The sequence below is a fragment of the Staurois parvus genome, unplaced genomic scaffold (assembly GCF_062004578.1).
Source record: "Staurois parvus isolate SC_StPar_1 unplaced genomic scaffold, SC_StPar_1.0 ptg000025l, whole genome shotgun sequence".
NCBI lineage: Eukaryota > Metazoa > Chordata > Amphibia > Anura > Ranidae > Staurois > Staurois parvus.
In genome coordinates this window covers 2,382,586-2,402,887 of record NW_028317821.1, presented here as the reverse complement: position 1 = coordinate 2,402,887, position 20,302 = coordinate 2,382,586, and the positions used below count along the sequence as shown (strand labels likewise).

At 35.5% G+C, this 20,302-nt stretch overlaps 1 protein-coding gene across 3 annotated transcripts in view; it reads right to left on the bottom strand.

Annotated features, from left to right (window-relative positions):
* Nucleotides 1–768: 768 nt before the first annotated feature.
* Nucleotides 769–20,302, bottom strand: part of SNCB (synuclein beta) — a 124,119-nt gene continuing 104,585 nt past the window's right edge. For all 3 annotated transcript variants that reach the window (XM_089693647.1, XM_089693636.1, XM_089693657.1), the window contains one exon: nt 769–1,673. In XM_089693647.1, the coding sequence (XP_089549773.1) occupies nt 1,641–1,673 (33 nt within the window). In that variant the 3' untranslated portion in view covers nt 769–1,640. The remainder of the gene's footprint in view (nt 1,674–20,302) is intronic.

The following is a 20,302-nucleotide window of genomic DNA, read 5'->3' as shown; positions in this document are numbered from 1 at the left end:
AAAACAGTTTTCTGTGTACCTGTATAACAGGATGTGAATGAGGTCATGGGGAGCTGTCCCAAAAATTTTGATTACATATTTACAACAAGTTTGGACAATGAGTTTTAAGTGACTTTACATAAACGGGTGCCCATTTTGGTTAGATCTTGGTGTGGATTGGTATAGTACAGCTTTCTTTATCAATTCTTGAATCAATGAATACATTTATGGCTAACACACATAGTTTTTTCATGGGTACAGTGTTTTAATGTAAAGCACCTTAAAGCATTTAGAGTACATAAATAATCTTAAAGTGTTTTTCCAGCCAAAACAATTCCAGGATTTTATTGCTGCATTCAGCCTTGTTGAGCTCACCAGGACAGGACTGGGAAAAAAAGTTGTAAAAAGTTACTATAGTGTCTTGCCTTTACCCGCAATACTAAAAAAGAAAGAAAAGATTTCCACTAGCTTTTTGTTGGGTGACAATTTTGTCACTGAGACAGGATATCCTGACACTCTTTCACTATACCAAAAACATAAAAAAAAAGTTTTTTTTCTGGAGTTGCGGATTAATCATTTCAGTTTGTGGAATTCTTAAATTTTCCGACCCAGAAGGAAGCCCTTTTAGGCATAAAGTTCATCAATACTAATTAAATTGCATTACCTCTGACATTTTTCCAATTTAAGATCTGCCATCTGCATGAGGTCTTTACCCATTTTCCATCCACTTTCCCAAATCATCCGTGGTGTTGTCAATAAAATTTCAAAAACTCACAACATCAGTCTAACTTTGATTCATTTTCTTTTTTTTATTCCTTTTGCAAAATTATTTGGAACACAAGGACATTGAAAAGATTCTGCATGGAATATCACAGATTTTAATCTGTTTTACAGAACAGTCACAAATAAGTTAAACCATTTATATATTTGTCGATATGTGTGTATATATGTATAAAAAAACAGCAAAATAAATATCACATTAGAACACTGAATAAACTATGTCAAAGGTCATTCATCCACAGCTACATTTTTTTTGTGTGATTTTTCCCTTATCTAAACGACTACCCAGCTTTGTGAGAAATCACGGCAGCCGCTTAGGGGGAAAAACATTTGTTGGTGTTTCCACCTTCTCTTTATAAAAAGTAAAACATGCTTTATTTATATTGGTAGACGCAGAAGAATACCCGCAGGTTCAGTTGCAGGGGGTTGCAGGCCCCCCTGCCACAGAACAAGCTTACACACCAAAACAAATAGAAGGTTACAAAATAATTATGAGTGACAAAATCCACCAAAAAAACCCCCGGAAATTATTCTCTGGGAGGGAAACAGAAATAATTGTCTGGGGGCACAAGGACTGCAAAGACAAATACAATGCATTCATGGGTTCATACATTACAAAGGGCTTTTTTTTTTAAAGTTTAAACACCAGTTTTGTTTGGACTAATGACTCAACGCTAAGGATTACCGTACATGAAATCACTTCACATGAGGCTTTCTGGAGGTGTAGTGAAGGAAGAGCTCACTTCTTGGGAGAAGAGGGGGTGCACTTCACACTCCTCTCGGGAAGGATAGGGCAGAGGAGAGGGGAGATTTTTTATTATTTTTATTATAGCTATCTTTGTGCTGATGCTGCTGGTGGCTGGGTCCAGGGCTGAGGGACGTTATGCTTCCGGTTCGTATTCCTGGTAGTCATCCTGTAAAATAAGAGCAACCAAAGTTCAGTACTAGCAAAGCTTGCTTACTGTATATCAGATGTTAAACAGAACTAAAACCTCCTATCCTTTTCAGCCAAGGAGGCTGCCATCTTGACCTGTTTGATCTGCAACTGCTATGGTGTTGCACATGTGATCAGTTATGACACCAGCCATTTGATGGTTTGACAGTTTGGCTGACAGCACAAGCAAATGTGACAGCATTCCTGGCATGCCAGGAGTGTAACTTTTTAAATTCATATTAACCCCATTTTAATGTCACGTAACTGAGCATAAAAAAAATGTTTCCAATGGAGCCTTCAGAGAACAGAACATGGATATTTTCCAACTGTCATTTATTTGGAGGGACAGTTCCTCTTTTTAATCAGAAACCCTCTGCCCTCTTTCCTCTACAATCATTCTTTTTTTTGGATTGGATGTATAGTCCACTAAAAAGTATTATCTAGCTATCTATTTACCTATCAAAAGTGTTATTTTGAACTAAACTTTTCATCCAACCTTTTTTGAAAAGTCAATATAAAGGAAAAATAGAGGTGAAAATGAGCATTTGTGTGTTTATCCAATCTTTTGTGCAAAGGAATCCTTGGTAATCCATGTAACTGAGGGATAAAAAAAGTTGTTGGTGTCCCTTGTTCAGAAGTTGGGAGGCATGTCCAATGTACTCTATGTTTACATTTGATGCACTAGAAATTAAATCTTTTATTTTAAACAGGTCTACAAGTGTCTTTTCCTAGATATCATTAGATAAATGAATGTGTCATCTCTACTGTAAAAATAAATCCTATATTTTTGTATTTATTTAATGCTGTGTTCACTTATAGAATATACTTTCTAAAAGGCACTCTTTTCTGATACTCTATAACTGATTTGTAAGTCTGTACAACCAATATGATATACAATATATGACATATACACTGCTGCTGCCCTGCACGGGCAGATGGGTGACACATTTATTAACTGGTCCACCAATGCAACTTCCTATATCACCCCTCAGTCTCTTCCTCCTCCCAGGCATTGGTACTAGTTTCTGCAATATAAACCCCCAGCCTTGGTGCCAGTTTATGCACTAATAAGACTTGCATTGGTACCAGTTTACACAATATTAATCCCCAGCATGGATGCCAGTTTACAAAATAAGAACACACAGCATTGGTGCCAGTTTATGCAAACATAATCTCATGCATAGGTGCCAGTTTCTGCAATTATAACCCTCAGCTATAGTCCACTTTCTGCAATAATAACCCCCTGCATTAGTGCCAGTTTCCATAATAATAGGCCCAGCATTGGTGTTGACACTCTTCCTTCCTGGCCTGGGATATTGTCAGAGGAGAAGGTCAAGACTAACCTTCACCTGCTGAGTGGAGATCACTCCACCTGTGTGTAGTGCGGCCTCTTCTAGTGCCACGTGCCAGAGCGCAGAGAGCACCCCAGCACTTTGTGTCCTGCTGCTACACTGAAAGGTGCTGTGCTGCTCTGGCATCATGTATTGGGTATCAACAGGGCAGACTTTAGTAGTATTCATAGCAGCACTGGAGTATCACACAGTGAAATCTCCTACTCCATTCAACCACTCCTGATGACAACTCAAAACCTACTTATATATCTGCCACTTTTATACAAAACAGAGCTCCTACAGTACATCTGAACAGACTACTACATGTAGAGATTGTAGTATTGTAAGAGACTGACATTTTGGAAACTGCAGCCATGTTACAAAAGACTGCTAGAGGCTTTTGCAATTTTACAAAAAACTGATAGACTGTCACCATGTTATCTTTACTTAACATGTGCACATAGTAAGTTTTACAGCTTGCTTGGCTTATTGTACAAGTAAACCCAAATGATGCCAAACAAACTAGAGCAATACTGTAGCACAACTGGATCTGCTGCCCAATTCATTTGACCTGGTCCAATACCCACTACACATTGTGAGTAACCAATCTTTACCTGCATATTCCTGACTCTCTGCATGCCTGGGAACATTTATATTTTTGGCACAGCTGAGCTATATCTATAAGCTGAATTAATGTTTAACACTGCTGGTTGGCTGTTCATTTATTGATTATTGGAAAGTTGTAGGTGATTTGGTTGATGTCGAAGAAGCTAAGGTCTGGACTATATTTGTAGCAGAAAATGACCTATCAAGCGCTTTTTTAAGGTAGAACTATACTTTTTTTTTTTTTGGATAGAGCAAACGAGGGTTATAACCCCTGGCAGATTTTTTTTGCCGTCCGTGTCCCATTGCTGATAATTAATTAATTTCCTGTCCCATAGCCAAACTGGAAGTGACAGGAAATCTCTGCAAATTAAAGAAATTCCTTGAGGACCCCTAGGTCACCAGAACTAGTGTCCCCATTGGAAGATTTCCCCTTCATTACTTTTCTGGGGAAAACCCAAAATTTGGGATTTTGTTTTACTTTCACTTTCAATGATAATGGTAAACAGGACAAACAGAGAAGGTGAATCTCCTTAACGGGGGCACGGAAAGCAAAGACTGACAAGTGTTCTAATCTCTCTCCACTCTATCCAAAACTAAAAGCCCTGAAAGAGCTAACAATCAAATATCCCTAGCATGCTCTTCGCAGTACAAACATACACAGAGCTGATGCATTTAGGCATCAGTTATCTCAGTAGTAAGCTTGCTTGGCTGTGGAAGGAAACACAGGGAGAATATGGCTGATCTCACTTCTTGCATCACTGTTGTATGTTGACTTATGTATCCCTAAGAGCTATAAGAATACGTAATTAGAGATTTGTTAGAAACCTCCAGAGGAATCCTATCAGTTCAGCAGGATGAGAGTTTACATCATTGTTCACCTTAGGTAGCAGCAGATAATGAAATATCACAGAAAGGCATCCCTAATTATAGCTGTGTCTTGGCTGAACATGACTTCTCTGTCTGCTGATTCACTGCAATTTGCTTTTTGTTACCAGTCACAACTGATTCCTAATTTTTGGCTGTATTATCTATATTGGCCTCTGCATCAGATATAACACTGCCGTTCATTTTTCAAATGTCACAGTTTGGGCAAATAAAACCTTCATCTAATATATAAAGTGTGAATACAATAATTCATATTTATATTTTTTGCATCTATGTAGCCAGGAGATCAAGGTCTTGCACTGGCTGTAGCTGCATGGAGATAGTAAGTATATAGTGTTGCCATATTCTGCAACATTTTTAAAGAACATTAACCATTTGCCCTCCAGTGGAATTACCCCCCTTCCTGACCAGGCCATTTTTTGTGTTATGGCGCTGCGTTACTTTAACTGCCAATTGCGCGGTCATGCAATGCTGCAAAAAAAGGCTCAGCAAAGTGGTATTTTAACAGAAGTGTAATAAAAAGTCAAGATGTATCAATCCTAAAGTGTTTCTGGGCTTAATTTGATTCTTCTATCACAAAATTTGAAATAATGCATGAGAGAAAATCAAGTTAAATCTCTAAGGCATTTCCTAGACTGTCTTCTTTATTTGGTACAATGTTAATTTTGTAATGATAAAATAGTATATCTTCACAGGCAGTAAACATCACTTCAACAGTTACTTACAGGTAAGATTATAATAAAGCTTTAAAGATTATAATAGGTACAAGGAATATCTCAGAAAAGTTCATTGGTTAGGAGATATTCACTGTTTCTGCAGCCAGTGGCATCAAGAGTGCATGCACTCTAAAGGGATAGCAAACTCATGCCGTCACTTCAGAGCTCTTTGCCGCGGCTGCATGCATGGGAGTGACATCATAGCAGCTTGGCTGGAGCCTGCAAACCCAGAAGGAAGACCAAGTGAAGATGGGATCGGTCAGCGGTGACAGGCCATTGGAGGGATCTGTTCTATAGGTAAGTCTGACATAATGTACTAGTATGTGGCGCATACTAGCATACAAGTACATTATGACTTAAACCTGCAGATGGGGGGGCTTATTTTTTTTTTTGTTAAGTTTACTAAATTATATGGTGATACACTACAATGGTGTTCAATAACCCACAAAAGATTATCAATTTACATCAGATAAACCATGTTAAAATAGTAAGAGCCCTTTCACTCCTATGCATTCTGTGTTGCTTGATGCGTTTATATGCATTGTAGTATATGTGTTGCTGCATGTGCCCATCCTATACATATAGTTCTTCAGCACACATCCATCCACACCCCCAAAAAAAGCACTCAAGCCTTTTTTGTTTTCCTAACGCACTGCAACACAGCACAGTGTTTACTGGTGTATGCATTGTGGAGCATTGAGGGTGATGGGCATTGTTTCTAGGTATGTACATTAAAGGGCTTATTGTAAAAAACAGAGGTGATGTATCACTTAGGTGAGAACAAACTGGTCTTTAAACAATGGTGTTAAACTGCAAAGCAGTTAAAACTAGAAGCAAAAATTGAGTATAAATACAAAGTTTATATATATATATATATATATATATATATATATATATATATATACACTTTTTTTCTTATTTTTTTAAATTATTATTTCCATTTTTGGTGATTGTGACATTTTAGCTTTAGTTATATTAAACAGAGATCTCAGCATTTAAGAAGTACTACAATTTCACAACAGAGTGTCAATTTGATAAGTAACCACCAGGGGGAGAGGTAGGTAATGAAATAAGTATTTATTATATATTCATTGCAGCTGAAAACTGGATACTGAAGAAAATGCTCCAAAAAACTAAAGTATAGACAATAATGATGCCTATAAAATGTACGTATTTTCAGCTTCATAATAATTTTGCCATTTTGACAAACCTAAAACATACACAGGACTGCCCCTAATTTTGATAGATATCCTGCAGTCCCACAGATCTGAGTACTGTCCTATAACTCCCCTGGGAGACTGGGAGAGGGAGGGACAGTACAGGTGTGCTGCAGTGTAGATGAGCTGACAGGAATAGAGAACAGACTGAACCCAATCATAAAACATATGTGTGTGCTGTGTCTTCATTGTTGGGTCACAGGCCGGGGCAGAGGGGAGACCAGGCCATATTGCTTAATTGTAGTAGGGAAAAGTGAGGTCATCAAACTAGCTGTTCTGTCTCATAGAAATGCAATTTTTTTTTCACACTGATGACCATGGGGTAGTAAAAGCAAGCACTTAATCTGCATTTTTAACCACCCTTCCCCATAAACCTATGGGTTCAGTGCTATCTTTCCATTTTCCTCAATTGAGAAAGGAGGTCCTTTTTCCCTCTTAGAATAAGGGGGTACTTTAGCCCTTTCCCTGCTCAGGAAAAGAGTCCCTTTTCCCTCTTAGAATAAGGGGGTACTTTAGCCCTTTCCCTGCTCAGGAAAGGAGTCCCTTTTCCCTCTTAGAATAAGGGGGTACTTTAGCCCTTTCCCTGCTCAGGAAATGAGTCCTTTTTCCCTCTTAGCATAAGGGGGTACTTTAGCCCTTTCCCTGCTCAGGAAATGAGTCCTTTTTCCCTCTTAGAATAAGGGGGTACTTTAGCCCTTTCCTTGCTCAGGAAATGAGTCCTTTTTCCCTCTTAGAATAAGGGGGTACTTTAGCCCTTTCCCTGCTCAGGAAAAGAGTCCCTTTTCCCTCTTAGAATAAGGGGGTACTTTAGCCCTTTCCCTGCTCAGGAAATGAGTCCTTTTTCCCTCTTAGAATAAGGGGGTACTTTAGCCCTTTCCTTGCTCAGGAAATGAGTCCTTTTTCCCTCTTAGAATAAGGGGGTACTTTAGCCCTTTCCCTGCTCAGGAAATGAGTCCTTTTTCCCTCTTAGAATAAGGGGGTACTTTAGCCCTTTCCCTGCTCAGGAAAAGAGTCCCTTTTCCCTTTTAGAATAAGGGGGTACTTTAGCCCTTTCCCTACTCAGGAAAGGAGTCCCTTTTCCCTCTTAGAATAAGGGGGTACTTTAGCCCTTTCCCTGCTCAGGAAATGAGTCCTTTTTCCCTCTTAGAATAAGGGGGTACTTTAGCCCTTTCCCTGCTCAGGAAAAGAGTCCCTTTTCCCTCTTAGAATAAGGGGGTACTTTAGCCCTTTCCTTGCTCAGGAAATGAGTCCTTTTTCCCTCTTAGAATAAGGGGGTACTTTAGCCCTTTCCCTGCTCAGGAAATGAGTCCTTTTCCCCTCTTAGAATAAGAGGGTACTTTAGCCCTTTCCCTGCTCAGGAAAGGAGTCCTTTTTCCCTCTTAGAATAAGGGGGTACTTTAGTCCTTTCCCTGCTCAGGAAAGAAGTCCTTTTTCCCTCTTAGAATAAGGGGGTACTTTAGTCCTTTCCCTGCTCAGGAAAGAAGTCCTTTTCCCTCTTAGAATAAGGGGGTACTTTAGCCCTTTCCCTGCTCAGGAAAGGTGTCCTTTTTCCCTCTTAGAATAAGGGGGTACTTTAGCCCTTTCCCTGCTCAGGAAATGAGTCCTTTTTCCCTCTTAGAATAAGAGGGTACTTTAGCCCTTTCCCTGCTCAGGAAATGAGTCCTTTTTCCCTCTTAGAATAATAAGGGGGTACTTTAGCCCTTTCCCTGCTCAGGAAAGGAGTCATTTTTCGCTCTTAGAATAAGGGGGTACTTCAGCTCTGCTTGGGAAAGGATGGCTGTTGAGAGGACTGTGTGCCTGGTTTTGAGGCACCCCTCTCTTTATGAAGGCAGGCTATTTGGACCTAGGAAGAGATATCCTACTAGAGACATCACTGGAACAGAGTTCCGTTGCAATTCAATAAACTGTGGCTGATGTTCAGCAGAAGAAGGTATGTGTGAGGTGTCTGGATGCTGAAACCCACCCAAAGACTGCATGTAAAGAATCTGTAGGAGACCTACAGTATTTGAATTATGGGTATTCCACCTCCTTTGTCATCCTGTTCTTTCAGGGTCAGGTAAATTAATGAATACTATTTCAAGTGTGGACCCACTTCCTTCCTGGGTGAGTAAGTGTGATCTATCCTAGGGACTAGGAGTGTCCTACTTGTATCTACAAGATCCCTATTGATGAAGGTACCCTTAAAGATTTAGGAACAAGGCTCAAAGAACTGGATTGTAATGACTTCAAGGTTAGGGTTATGATACATGATGCCCCACCCCCAAACACCCTTACCCTTATGTAGGTTATGTCAGAATTGTTCTACATTCATTGAATTTAAATGCAATGTTTTAATTTTTTTAGGCTTTAAACAGAATGGTTACACAGAGGGTCTATTAAAATCTGAGTATCAAAATAACATTATGGTAATATGCACTTTAAAGTGGAACTTCACCCAAATGGGGAAGTTCCACTTGTTTGCACCCCCCTCCTCTTTAATTATTGGGACTTTTTTTGGGGGGGGGTACCTGGTTTTGACAGGTAACCACTCCCACCTTAGCTCAGATTGCTGCAATCTGAGCAGAAGTTCGGCCCCCCTCTCCTTCCCTACTTGGGCACATCACAGGTCCAAGAAGACTGCGGGATCATTCACAAAGCACATGCGCAGTGGGAACTGTGGGAACTGACTGTGAAGCCGCAAGGCTTCACTGCTGGTTTTTCTTACTTAAGATGCCAGCGACTGGACCCAAAACCGATTGAAGAATTGGCTTGGGTGCGGACAAAACCTATGCTATCAAACAATATAATGAATAAAATATGCAACTAATAAAGCACATATTTGATTTGTTATACAGGTTGAAAATAATATGTAGCAAAAGTTTGTATTTAGGGCATATTTTGCAATGTGCACTGGCACTTTAAGATTTGTTGGCACTGATGTTTTACATCTGTTATCTTTATTATTACAGGTACTTATATGGCAACTTTAATTTACGCAATACTATATATATATATATATATATATATATATATATATATATATATATAAATATAAAACATTTACAGCAGTCCCTAACCCTCAAGGAGTGTACAATCTAAGGTCCCTAACTTACATTCATACATACTTGGGTCAATCTAGACAGGAGCCAATTAACCTGCCAGCATGTCTTTGGAGTGTGCGAAGCAATCGGAGTACCCAGAGGAAGCCCACGCAGGCACGGGAAGAACAAACTCCAGGCAGATGGTAATGTGGTTGGGATTCAAACCAATGACCCTAGTATTGCCATGCTGAAATGCTAACCATTCAGCCCCTGTGCTCTCCATCTTTACTATATATACACAATATGTGAAATGTTTTTTTTTCATATAAACATTTAAAGCAGTAGCCAAGGTTTAAAAAAAATTAGGCTGTGCTTCAGTAGTCATTCTGGTGCTGTTCCCAAAAGAAGATCCTTTCCCTCATTAGGTGTCACTAGTCTTTTGAGATGAATGACAGTGATTTCAACCCACTGCTGTGAGCCCAGGCTGTCATAGTCATGCCATTGGGGGTGCGTCATCATGCCAACTAGAGATGAGCGAATTATTCAAAAATTCGATTCGGCTGATTCGCCGAATTTGCGGGAGAAATTCGATTCGATGCGAATTTATTCGCCGCGAATTTAACTTATTAAAAGGGTTTCTAGGCTTCAGAGAGCCTTTATATTAGTGCAGAACACTGTACCTTTAATTTAAATGCCCTTGGAGTCTGCTGGGGAAGAGAAATAATACTGACAGTCAGTATGACATGCAGATGAGTGCCGTCGATCTTAGAATCACCGCACACTTCACTCATTTGGGCAGTCACGGGGCACGAAGAAGAAGAAGAAGAAGAAGAAGAAGAAGAAGAAGAAGAAGAAGAAGAATGAAAAGAAGAAGAAGAAGAATGAAAAGAAGAATGAAAAGAAGAAGAAGAAGAATGAAAAGAAGAATGAAAAGAAGAAGAAGAATGAGAAGAAGAATGAGAAGAAGAATGAGAAGAATGAAAAGAAGAATGAAAAGAAGAAGAAGAAGAATGAAAAGAAGAATGAGAAGAAGAAGAAGAAGAATGAAAAGAAGAATGAAAAGAAGAAGAAGAAGAATGAAAAGAAGAAGAAAAATGAAAAGAAGAATGAAAAGAAGAAGAAGAAGAAGAATGAAAAGAAGAAGAATGAAAAGAAGAAGAAGAAGAATGAAAAGAAGAAGAAGAATGAAAAGAAGAAGAAGAAGAAGAATGAAAAGAAGAATGAGAAGAAGAAGAAGAATGAAAAGAAGAATGAAAAGAAGAAGAAGAATGAATGAAAAGAAGAAGAAGAATGAGAAGAAGAAGAAGAATGAATGAAAAGAAGAAGAAGAATGAGAAGAAGAAGAAGAATGAATGAAAAGAAGAAGAAGAATGAAAAGAAGAAGAAGAAGAATGAAAAGAAGAAGAATGAAAAGAAGAATGAGAAGAAGAATGAAAAGAAGAATGAGAAGAATGAAAAGAAGAATGAAAAGAAGAAGAAGAAGAATGAGAAGAAGAATGAAAAGAAGAATGAAAAGAAGAATGAAAAGAAGAATGAAAAGAAGAATGAAAAAAAGAAGAAGAAAAATGAAAAGAAGAATGAGAAGAAGAATGAAAAGAAGAATGAAAAGAAGAAGAAGAAGAATGAAAAGAAGAAGAATGAAAAGAAGAAGAAGAAGAAGAATGAAAAGAAGAAGAAGAAGAAGAATGAAAAGAAGAACGAAAAGAAGAAGAAGAAGAATGAAAAGAAGAATGAAAAGAAGAAGAAGAAGAATGAAAAGAAGAATGAGAAGAATGAAAAGAAGAATGAAAAGAAGAAGAAGAATGAAAAGAAGAAGAAGAAGAATGAAAAGAAGAATGAAAAGAAGAATGAAAAGAAGAATGAGAAGAATGAAAAGAAGAATGAGAAGAATGAAAAGAAGAATGAAAAGAAGAAGAAGAAGAATGAAAAGAAGAATGAGAAGAAGAATGAGAAGAAGAATGAAAAGAAGAATGAGAAGAATGAAAAGAAGAATGAAAAGAAGAAGAAGAAGAATGAAAAGAAGAATGAGAAGAAGAATGAGAAGAAGAATGAAAAGAAGAATGAGAAGAAGAATGAGAAGAAGAATGAAAAGAAGAAGAAGAAGAATGAAAAGAAGAATGAAAAGAAGAAGAAGAAGAATGAAAAGAAGAAGAAGAAGAATGAAAAGAAGAATGAAAAGAAGAAGAAGAAGAATGAAAAGAAGAATGAAAAGAAGAATGAAAAGAAGAAGAAGAATGAAAAGAAGAAGAAGAAGAATGAAAAGAAGAATGAAAAGAAGAAGAAGAAGAATGAAAAGAAGAAGAATGAAAAGAAGAAGAAGAATGAGAAGAAGAATGAGAAGAATGAAAAGAAGAATGAAAAGAAGAAGAAGAAGAATGAAAAGAAGAATGAGAAGAAGAAGAAGAAGAATGAAAAGAAGAATGAAAAGAAGAAGAATGAAAAGAAGAAGAAGAATGAAAAGAAGAATGAAAAGAAGAATGAGAAGAAGAATGAAAAGAAGAATGAGAAGAATGAAAAGAAGAAGAAGAAGAATGAAAAGAAGAAGAATGAAAAGAAGAAGAAGAAGAATGAAAAGAAGAATGAAAAGAAGAAGAAGAAGAATGAAAAGAAGAAGAAGAAGAAGAATGAAAAGAAGAATGAGAAGAAGAAGAAGAAGAATGAAAAGAAGAATGAAAAGAAGAAGAAGAAGAATGAAAAGAAGAAGAAGAAGAATGAAAAGAAGAAGAATGAAAAGAAGAATGAAAAGAAGAATGAGAAGAATGAAAAGAAGAATGAAAAGAAGAATGAGAAGAAGAATGAGAAGAAGAATGAAAAGAAGAATGAAAAGAAGAATGAAAAGAAGAATGAAAAGAAGAATGAAAAAAAGAAGAAGAAGAAGAATGAAAAGAAGAATGAAAAGAAGAAGAAGAAGAATGAAAAGAAGAATGAGAAGAAGAATGAAAAGAAGAATGAAAAGAAGAATGAAAAGAAGAAGAAGAAGAATGAAAAGAAGAAGAATGAAAAGAAGAAGAAGAAGAATGAAAAGAAGAAGAAAAAGAATGAAAAGAAGAATGAGAAGAATGAAAAGAAGAATGAAAAGAAGAAGAAGAATGAAAAGAAGAAGAAGAAGAATGAAAAGAAGAAGAAGAAGAATGAAAAGAAGAATGAAAAGAAGAATGAGAAGAATGAAAAGAAGAATGAGAAGAATGAAAAGAAGAAGAAGAAGAATGAAAAGAAGAATGAGAAGAAGAATGAAAAGAAGAATGAAAAGAAGAAGAAGAAGAATGAAAAGAAGAATGAGAAGAAGAATGAGAAGAATGAAAAGAAGAATGAAAAGAAGAAGAAGAAGAATGAAAAGAAGAATGAGAAGAAGAAGAAGAAGAAGAATGAAAAGAAGAAGAAGAAGAAGAATGAAAAGAAGAAGAAAAATGAAAAGAAGAATGAAAAGAAGAAGAAGAAGAATGAAAAGAAGAATGAGAAGAAGAATGAAAAGAAGAATGAGAAGAATGAAAAGAAGAAGAAGAATGAAAAGAAGAAGAATGAAAAGAAGAAGAAGAAGAATGAAAAGAAGAAGAAGAAGAAGAAGAATGAAAAGAAGAATGAGAAGAAGAAGAAGAATGAAAAGAAGAATGAAAAGAAGAAGAAGAATGAATGAAAAGAAGAAGAAGAATGAAAAGAAGAAGAAGAATGAAAAGAAGAAGAAGAAGAATGAAAAGAAGAAGAATGAAAAGAAGAATGAGAAGAAGAATGAAAAGAAGAATGAAAAGAAGAATGAAAAGAAGAATGAGAAGAAGAATGAGAAGAAGAATGAAAAGAAGAATGAAAAAAAGAAGAAGAAGAAGAATGAAAAGAAGAATGAAAAGAAGAAGAAGAAGAATGAAAAGAAGAATGAAAAGAAGAATGAAAAAAAGAAGAAAAAGAAGAATGAAAAGAAGAAGAAGAAGAATGAAAAGAAGAATGAGAAGAAGAATGAAAAGAAGAATGAAAAGAAGAATGAAAAGAAGAAGAAGAAGAATGAAAAGAAGAAGAATGAAAAGAAGAAGAAGAAGAATGAAAAGAAGAAGAATGAAAAGAAGAAGAAGAAGAATGAAAAGAAGAATGAGAAGAATGAAAAGAAGAATGAAAAGAAGAAGAAGAATGAAAAGAAGAAGAAGAAGAATGAGAAGAATGAAAAGAAGAATGAGAAGAATGAAAAGAAGAATGAAAAGAAGAATGAGAAGAAGAATGAAAAGAAGAATGAAAAGAAGAAGAAGAAGAATGAAAAGAAGAAGAAGAAGAATGAAAAGAAGAATGAAAAGAAGAAGAATGAAAAGAAGAAGAAGAATGAAAAGAAGAATGAAAAGAAGAATGAAAAGAAGAAGAAGAATGAAAAGAAGAAGAAGAAGAATGAAAAGAAGAATGAAAAGAAGAAGAAGAAGAATGAAAAGAAGAAGAATGAAAAGAAGAAGAATGAAAAGAAGAATGAGAAGAATGAAAAGAAGAATGAAAAGAAGAAGAAGAAGAATGAAAAGAAGAATGAGAAGAAGAAGAAGAAGAATGAAAAGAAGAATGAAAAGAAGAATGAAAAGAAGAAGAATGAAAAGAAGAAGAAGAATGAAAAGAAGAAGAAGAATGAAAAGAAGAATGAAAAGAAGAAGAAGAAGAATGAAAAGAAGAATGAGAAGAATGAAAAGAAGAAGAAGAAGAATGAAAAGAAGAAGAATGAAAAGAAGAAGAAGAAGAATGAAAAGAAGAATGAAAAGAAGAAGAAGAAGAATGAAAAGAAGAAGAAGAATGAAAAGAAGAATGAGAAGAAGAAGAAGAATGAAAAGAAGAATGAAAAGAAGAAGAAGAAGAATGAAAAGAAGAAGAAGAAGAATGAAAAGAAGAAGAATGAAAAGAAGAATGAAAAGAAGAATGAGAAGAAGAATGAAAAGAAGAATGAAAAGAAGAATGAAAAAAAGAAGAAGAAGAAGAATGAAAAGAAGAATGAAAAGAAGAAGAAGAAGAATGAAAAGAAGAATGAAAAGAAGAAGAAGAAGAATGAAAAGAAGAAGAATGAAAAGAAGAAGAAGAATGAATGAAAAGAAGAAGAAGAATGAAAAGAAGAAGAAGAAGAATGAAAAGAAGAAGAATGAAAAGAAGAATGAGAAGAAGAATGAAAAGAAGAATGAAAAGAAGAATGAAAAGAAGAATGAGAAGAAGAATGAGAAGAAGAATGAAAAGAAGAATGAAAAAAAGAAGAAGAAGAAGAATGAAAAGAAGAATGAAAAGAAGAAGAAGAAGAATGAAAAGAAGAATGAAAAGAAGAATGAAAAAAAGAAGAAAAAGAAGAATGAAAAGAAGAAGAAGAATGAAAAGAAGAATGAGAAGAAGAATGAAAAGAAGAATGAAAAGAAGAATGAAAAGAAGAAGAAGAAGAATGAAAAGAAGAAGAATGAAAAGAAGAAGAAGAAGAATGAAAAGAAGAAGAATGAAAAGAAGAAGAAGAAGAATGAAAAGAAGAATGAGAAGAATGAAAAGAAGAATGAAAAGAAGAAGAAGAATGAAAAGAAGAAGAAGAAGAATGAGAAGAATGAAAAGAAGAATGAGAAGAATGAAAAGAAGAATGAAAAGAAGAATGAGAAGAAGAATGAAAAGAAGAATGAAAAGAAGAAGAAGAAGAATGAAAAGAAGAAGAAGAAGAATGAAAAGAAGAATGAAAAGAAGAAGAATGAAAAGAAGAAGAAGAATGAAAAGAAGAATGAAAAGAAGAATGAAAAGAAGAAGAAGAATGAAAAGAAGAAGAAGAAGAATGAAAAGAAGAATGAAAAGAAGAAGAAGAAGAATGAAAAGAAGAAGAATGAAAAGAAGAAGAATGAGAAGAAGAATGAGAAGAATGAAAAGAAGAATGAAAAGAAGAAGAAGAAGAATGAAAAGAAGAATGAGAAGAAGAAGAAGAAGAATGAAAAGAAGAATGAAAAGAAGAATGAAAAGAAGAAGAATGAAAAGAAGAAGAAGAATGAAAAGAAGAAGAAGAATGAAAAGAAGAATGAAAAGAAGAAGAAGAAGAATGAAAAGAAGAATGAGAAGAATGAAAAGAAGAAGAAGAAGAATGAAAAGAAGAAGAATGAAAAGAAGAAGAAGAAGAATGAAAAGAAGAATGAAAAGAAGAAGAAGAAGAATGAAAAGAAGAAGAAGAATGAAAAGAAGAATGAGAAGAAGAAGAAGAATGAAAAGAAGAATGAAAAGAAGAAGAAGAAGAATGAAAAGAAGAAGAAGAAGAATGAAAAGAAGAAGAATGAAAAGAAGAATGAAAAGAAGAATGAGAAGAAGAATGAAAAGAAGAATGAAAAGAAGAATGAAAAAAAGAAGAAGAAGAAGAATGAAAAGAAGAATGAAAAGAAGAAGAAGAAGAATGAAAAGAAGAATGAAAAGAAGAAGAAGAAGAATGAAAAGAAGAAGAATGAAAAGAAGAAGAAGAAGAATGAAAAGAAGAAGAAGAAGAATGAAAAGAAGAATGAGAAGAATGAAAAGAAGAATGAAAAGAAGAAGAAGAATGAAAAGAAGAAGAAGAAGAAGAATGAAAAGAAGAAGAATGAAAAGAAGAAGAATGAGAAGAATGAAAAGAAGAATGAAAAGAAGAAGAAGAATGAAAAGAAGAAGAAGAAGAATAAAAAGAAGAAGAATGAAAAAAAGAAGAAGAAGAAGAATGAAAAGAAGAATGAAAAGAAGAATGAGAAGAATGAAAAGAAGAATGAGAAGAATGAAAAGAAGAATGAAAAGAAGAAGAAGAAGAATGAAAAGAAGAATGAGAAGAAGAATGAGAAGAAGAATGAAAAGAAGAATGAAAAGAAGAAGAAGAAGAATGAAAAGAAGAATGAAAAGAAGAAGAAGAAGAATGAAAAGAAGAAGAAGAAGAATGAAAAGAAGAATGAAAAGAAGAAGAAGAATGAAAAGAAGAAGAAGAAGAATGAAAAGAAGAATGAAAAGAAGAAGAAGAATGAAAAGAAGAAGAAGAAGAATGAAAAGAAGAATGAAAAGAAGAAGAATGAAAAGAAGAATGAAAAGAAGAAGAAGAATGAAAAGAAGAAGAAGAAGAAGAATGAAAAGAAGAAGAAGAATGAAAAGAAGAAGTATTCCAGTACAGCAAAAAGTGTATCTGCAGAGAGCTCCGCTATTTCTGACAGTTCTCTGACAGTTCCTTCACATTTACAGCGGTTGAAACATTGTATCTATTTATTTCCGAATAAAAACATCTGTATCCTAAATGGAAACAAATAGATACAATGTTTCAACCGCTGTAAATGAACTGTCAGAACTGTCAGAAATAGCGGAGCTCTCTGCAGTGACACTTTTGCCGGCTGATCGGGAAAAATTCGATTCGTGCACCCGAAGTTTGCTAAAATTCGGATTCGATGCGAATCCAATTTTTCCTGATATTCGAAACGAATTCCACTTTGCCAGGTTCGATTCGCTCATCTCTAATGCCAACCTATTCTTTCTCATTAAATCACAACCACAAATCATTATGTGAGCAGGAATATGGACCGCCCACCTCTGCTGGAAAAGAAAAAGGGCCCATAATTTCATAGGCCAGCTAGAAAACAGCAGTATTTCAGGTTTGTATTGTCTTTCCTAATATGTTGTATAATTTAGACCTTGCACCATTTTAGTTGCCCTTCTCTGGACCGGATGTATCTTGTAAATATCAGAATATTTCTCCTACTTGTAACTGTCTTTTTTTAGCTATGAAAGAATAAAGGACTAAAGGTTAAACTACAATTTATGGAACTCAATAAGGCCTCACTGAAGTCAGATTATGAGTATGCAGCTAAGTATTCTAAGTATTTCGTGTTTGCTTTTGCGGCAATAAAGCCTGAGCAAAGGTAACAGCGTAAAATGAAACCTTCTGCAATTGACTTTACAATAGCTTTCCATCCTTAGTTTATTCACACTAAATGACATATGTATTTACCATTGGCATGTAGAATGCAAGGAAATTAGGTGCATGATCATCACCACTTTCCTTTCCATTGGATCCCAAGAGCAGCACAAAACCCTTCCCTCTATTATTTGGCATCAGTAGTATAGTCCCTCATTTCAATAAAAACAGTCATGTTTGGGGTTGAAGGTGACCAAATAATAATTATCACGTTACTGTTTTGCAGGTGTGCAATCTTCTATCTCTCCTAGGGGACTCCCATACACAGTACTGCTGTTTGTATCCAAGGGAAGTGAGAATAATTTATCTTACTTTTTGTGTATGTGTATAATTTATACACACACACAATAAATAAATAAATATATATATATATATATATATATATATATATATATATATACACACAGTTGTGCTCAAAGGATTGCATGCCTTGGCAAAAATCGGGAACGTTGGCATTAATACTGAAAATATGACTGATCATGCCACTTTTTATGGATAGTGATCATGTGAAGCCAGTTATTATCACATAGTTGTTTGGTTCCTTTTTAAATCATAGTGATAACAGAAATCACCCAAATGGTCCTGATCAAAAGTTTACATACACTGGAATGTTTGGCCTTGGTACAGACACACACAAGTTAAAATGGCAATTAAAGGTTAATTTTCCACATCTGTGGCTTTTTAAATTGCAATTAATGTCTGCCTATAAATAGTCAGTGAGTTTGTTAGCTCTCACATGGATGCACAGAGCAGGCTTGATACTGAGTCATGGGGAGCAGAACAGAACTGTCAAAACACCTGCGTAACAAGATAATGAAAAAGGATATAAAAAGATATCCAAAGCCTTCAATATGCCAGTCAGTACTGTTCAATCACCTAATAGGAAGTGGAAAATTCAGGGATCTCTTGATACCAAGCCAAGGTCAGGTAGACCAAGAAAGACTGCTGCCAAAATTGACAGAAGAATTGTTCAGGATGCAAACTAAAACCCACAGGTAGCCTCAGGAGAGATACAGGCTGCTCTGGAAAAAGACGGGAGTGGTTGTTTTTAAAGGAGCACAATACAACAATACCTGAACAAAAATGAGCTGCATGGTCGAGTTGTCAGAAAGAACCCTTTACTGCGCCAATGCCACAAAAAAGACTGGTGAGGCGTGTCAAGGTGTTGTTGGGTGTATTGTAACTGGGATTTTTTTATCAATATCAATGCCAAAATGTTAAGATTTTTGCCAGGATATGCAAACTTTTGAGCTCAAATATATATGTAAATATAAAAACATTTTTTAACCATATTTTTCCATTGTTAAAAACCACTACAGGTTGATACATCAACCATTATTTATTGCTATTTCTTCTTCACTTTCTTATTCAACAGAAATAATTCTCAAATATAAAGCCAAGTCATTTTACATCTATTTGTATATAGCAGATCTTGCTGGTCATGAAGCAGACTAATCTAGCAGTAGAACTCCCTACCTGGGTTTACTGCAACATGCAGATCATACAATGCTTTCCAAAGCATCAGTGTATTTTGCCTCCTTAAATGTAAGCAACACCAACTTTCAAAATAACTGCATGGAGTGTTTTTTTTAAACTGGATTGTTTTCCCCTTACTGTGTGACAGAAGAGATTCAATCATATGAAGGCTGAATTGCAGTGGCTAAGCAGGAGGGACAAATGCATCTAAAAATATCCATCTGACATGACACCAAGGAAGCTGCAGTTAGTTTTTTTCTCTGGAAAAACTAAGTTTATTTCATCTAACACTGTCATGCAATGGTAAATATAGCCTAGAGCAGTGAAAGGTTATGTCCATAACAACAGCCAATATAGTGGATTATACTTGCAAATGGCACTAACACTGCATTATTAATTTCAGCTTTTCTATTGGGCTTATTGGCAGACATAAGTTTCTGCACCTGGAAGTGATTAATTATTGAACTCATTTAATCATACTAAAACAATCGCCACAGCTCAGGTCAAATGTTCCACTTATGATTAAATTACTTAGTCTTTTTATTGCTGCATAAAATAATTTACCTTAAAGGCATAATATTGGCTAGCTCAATATGTAACTATTGAGAGTAATGGTTTTTTTTTGTACAAGTGAAGGCAATGTAAGTAAACATTTGTAAATATAGAGGGACTCAAGTGTCGTACATATCTAAAGGGTCACACTGGGGCGTCCGTACTTGAAGATAAATAGCCCATAGATAGTGCACACACGCACATAAAAAAAAAAGGACCTGCACCATTTTCTTAATGCTGCCAAGTACAGTACACATGTGGTTCACATCTGTGTGTTGTGATGCATAAAAAGATGCAGGTGTGTTGTAGTGCACTTTATATACGCCTTGTGGTGCCATTCAAAATGAATGCACTCTAATGCCTTGCACTTATTTCTGTACGTTGCAGCATCGCGTGGTAAAATGTGCATTTATACACACAGTACTACAGTTCACTGGTCTGAAAAGGCCCTAATACAGAAAGTCGTTTAAGGCTCATTTAAGAATCTGTTTTGTGGTAGTGTTCGTTATCACGAACCATAGTAATGGACAACTGGTGGTGAGGTACATTACAATGCCATTTATTTTGAATGCTGCTGCAGTGGCCGAAATGTGAGACTCTGCCAGTGCTGTAGGTGGCCAACACAACCACAGACGCCGCAGGACACATGCAGAGTACTGTCGGCCGCATGTTGAGCACCAGGGCTATAAAGGCTTTGTTGATAAGTGCAAGTAGAGTTGTAGACTGATACAGCAATGACCACTGCAAGAGTGAATTTATAAAGTATCCATTAACAGACAAGGATAGTGATTTTTCCATATTCTATCCAAACCTATTAAAAAGGGGCACTTTTAATGTTTTATCACATAATAGCTTAAAGCCTAACCCCAGGTTTCATTTCACTTTAATTAGTTTGTTTGGGGCAAGCTGGCCTAAAAAATTTCC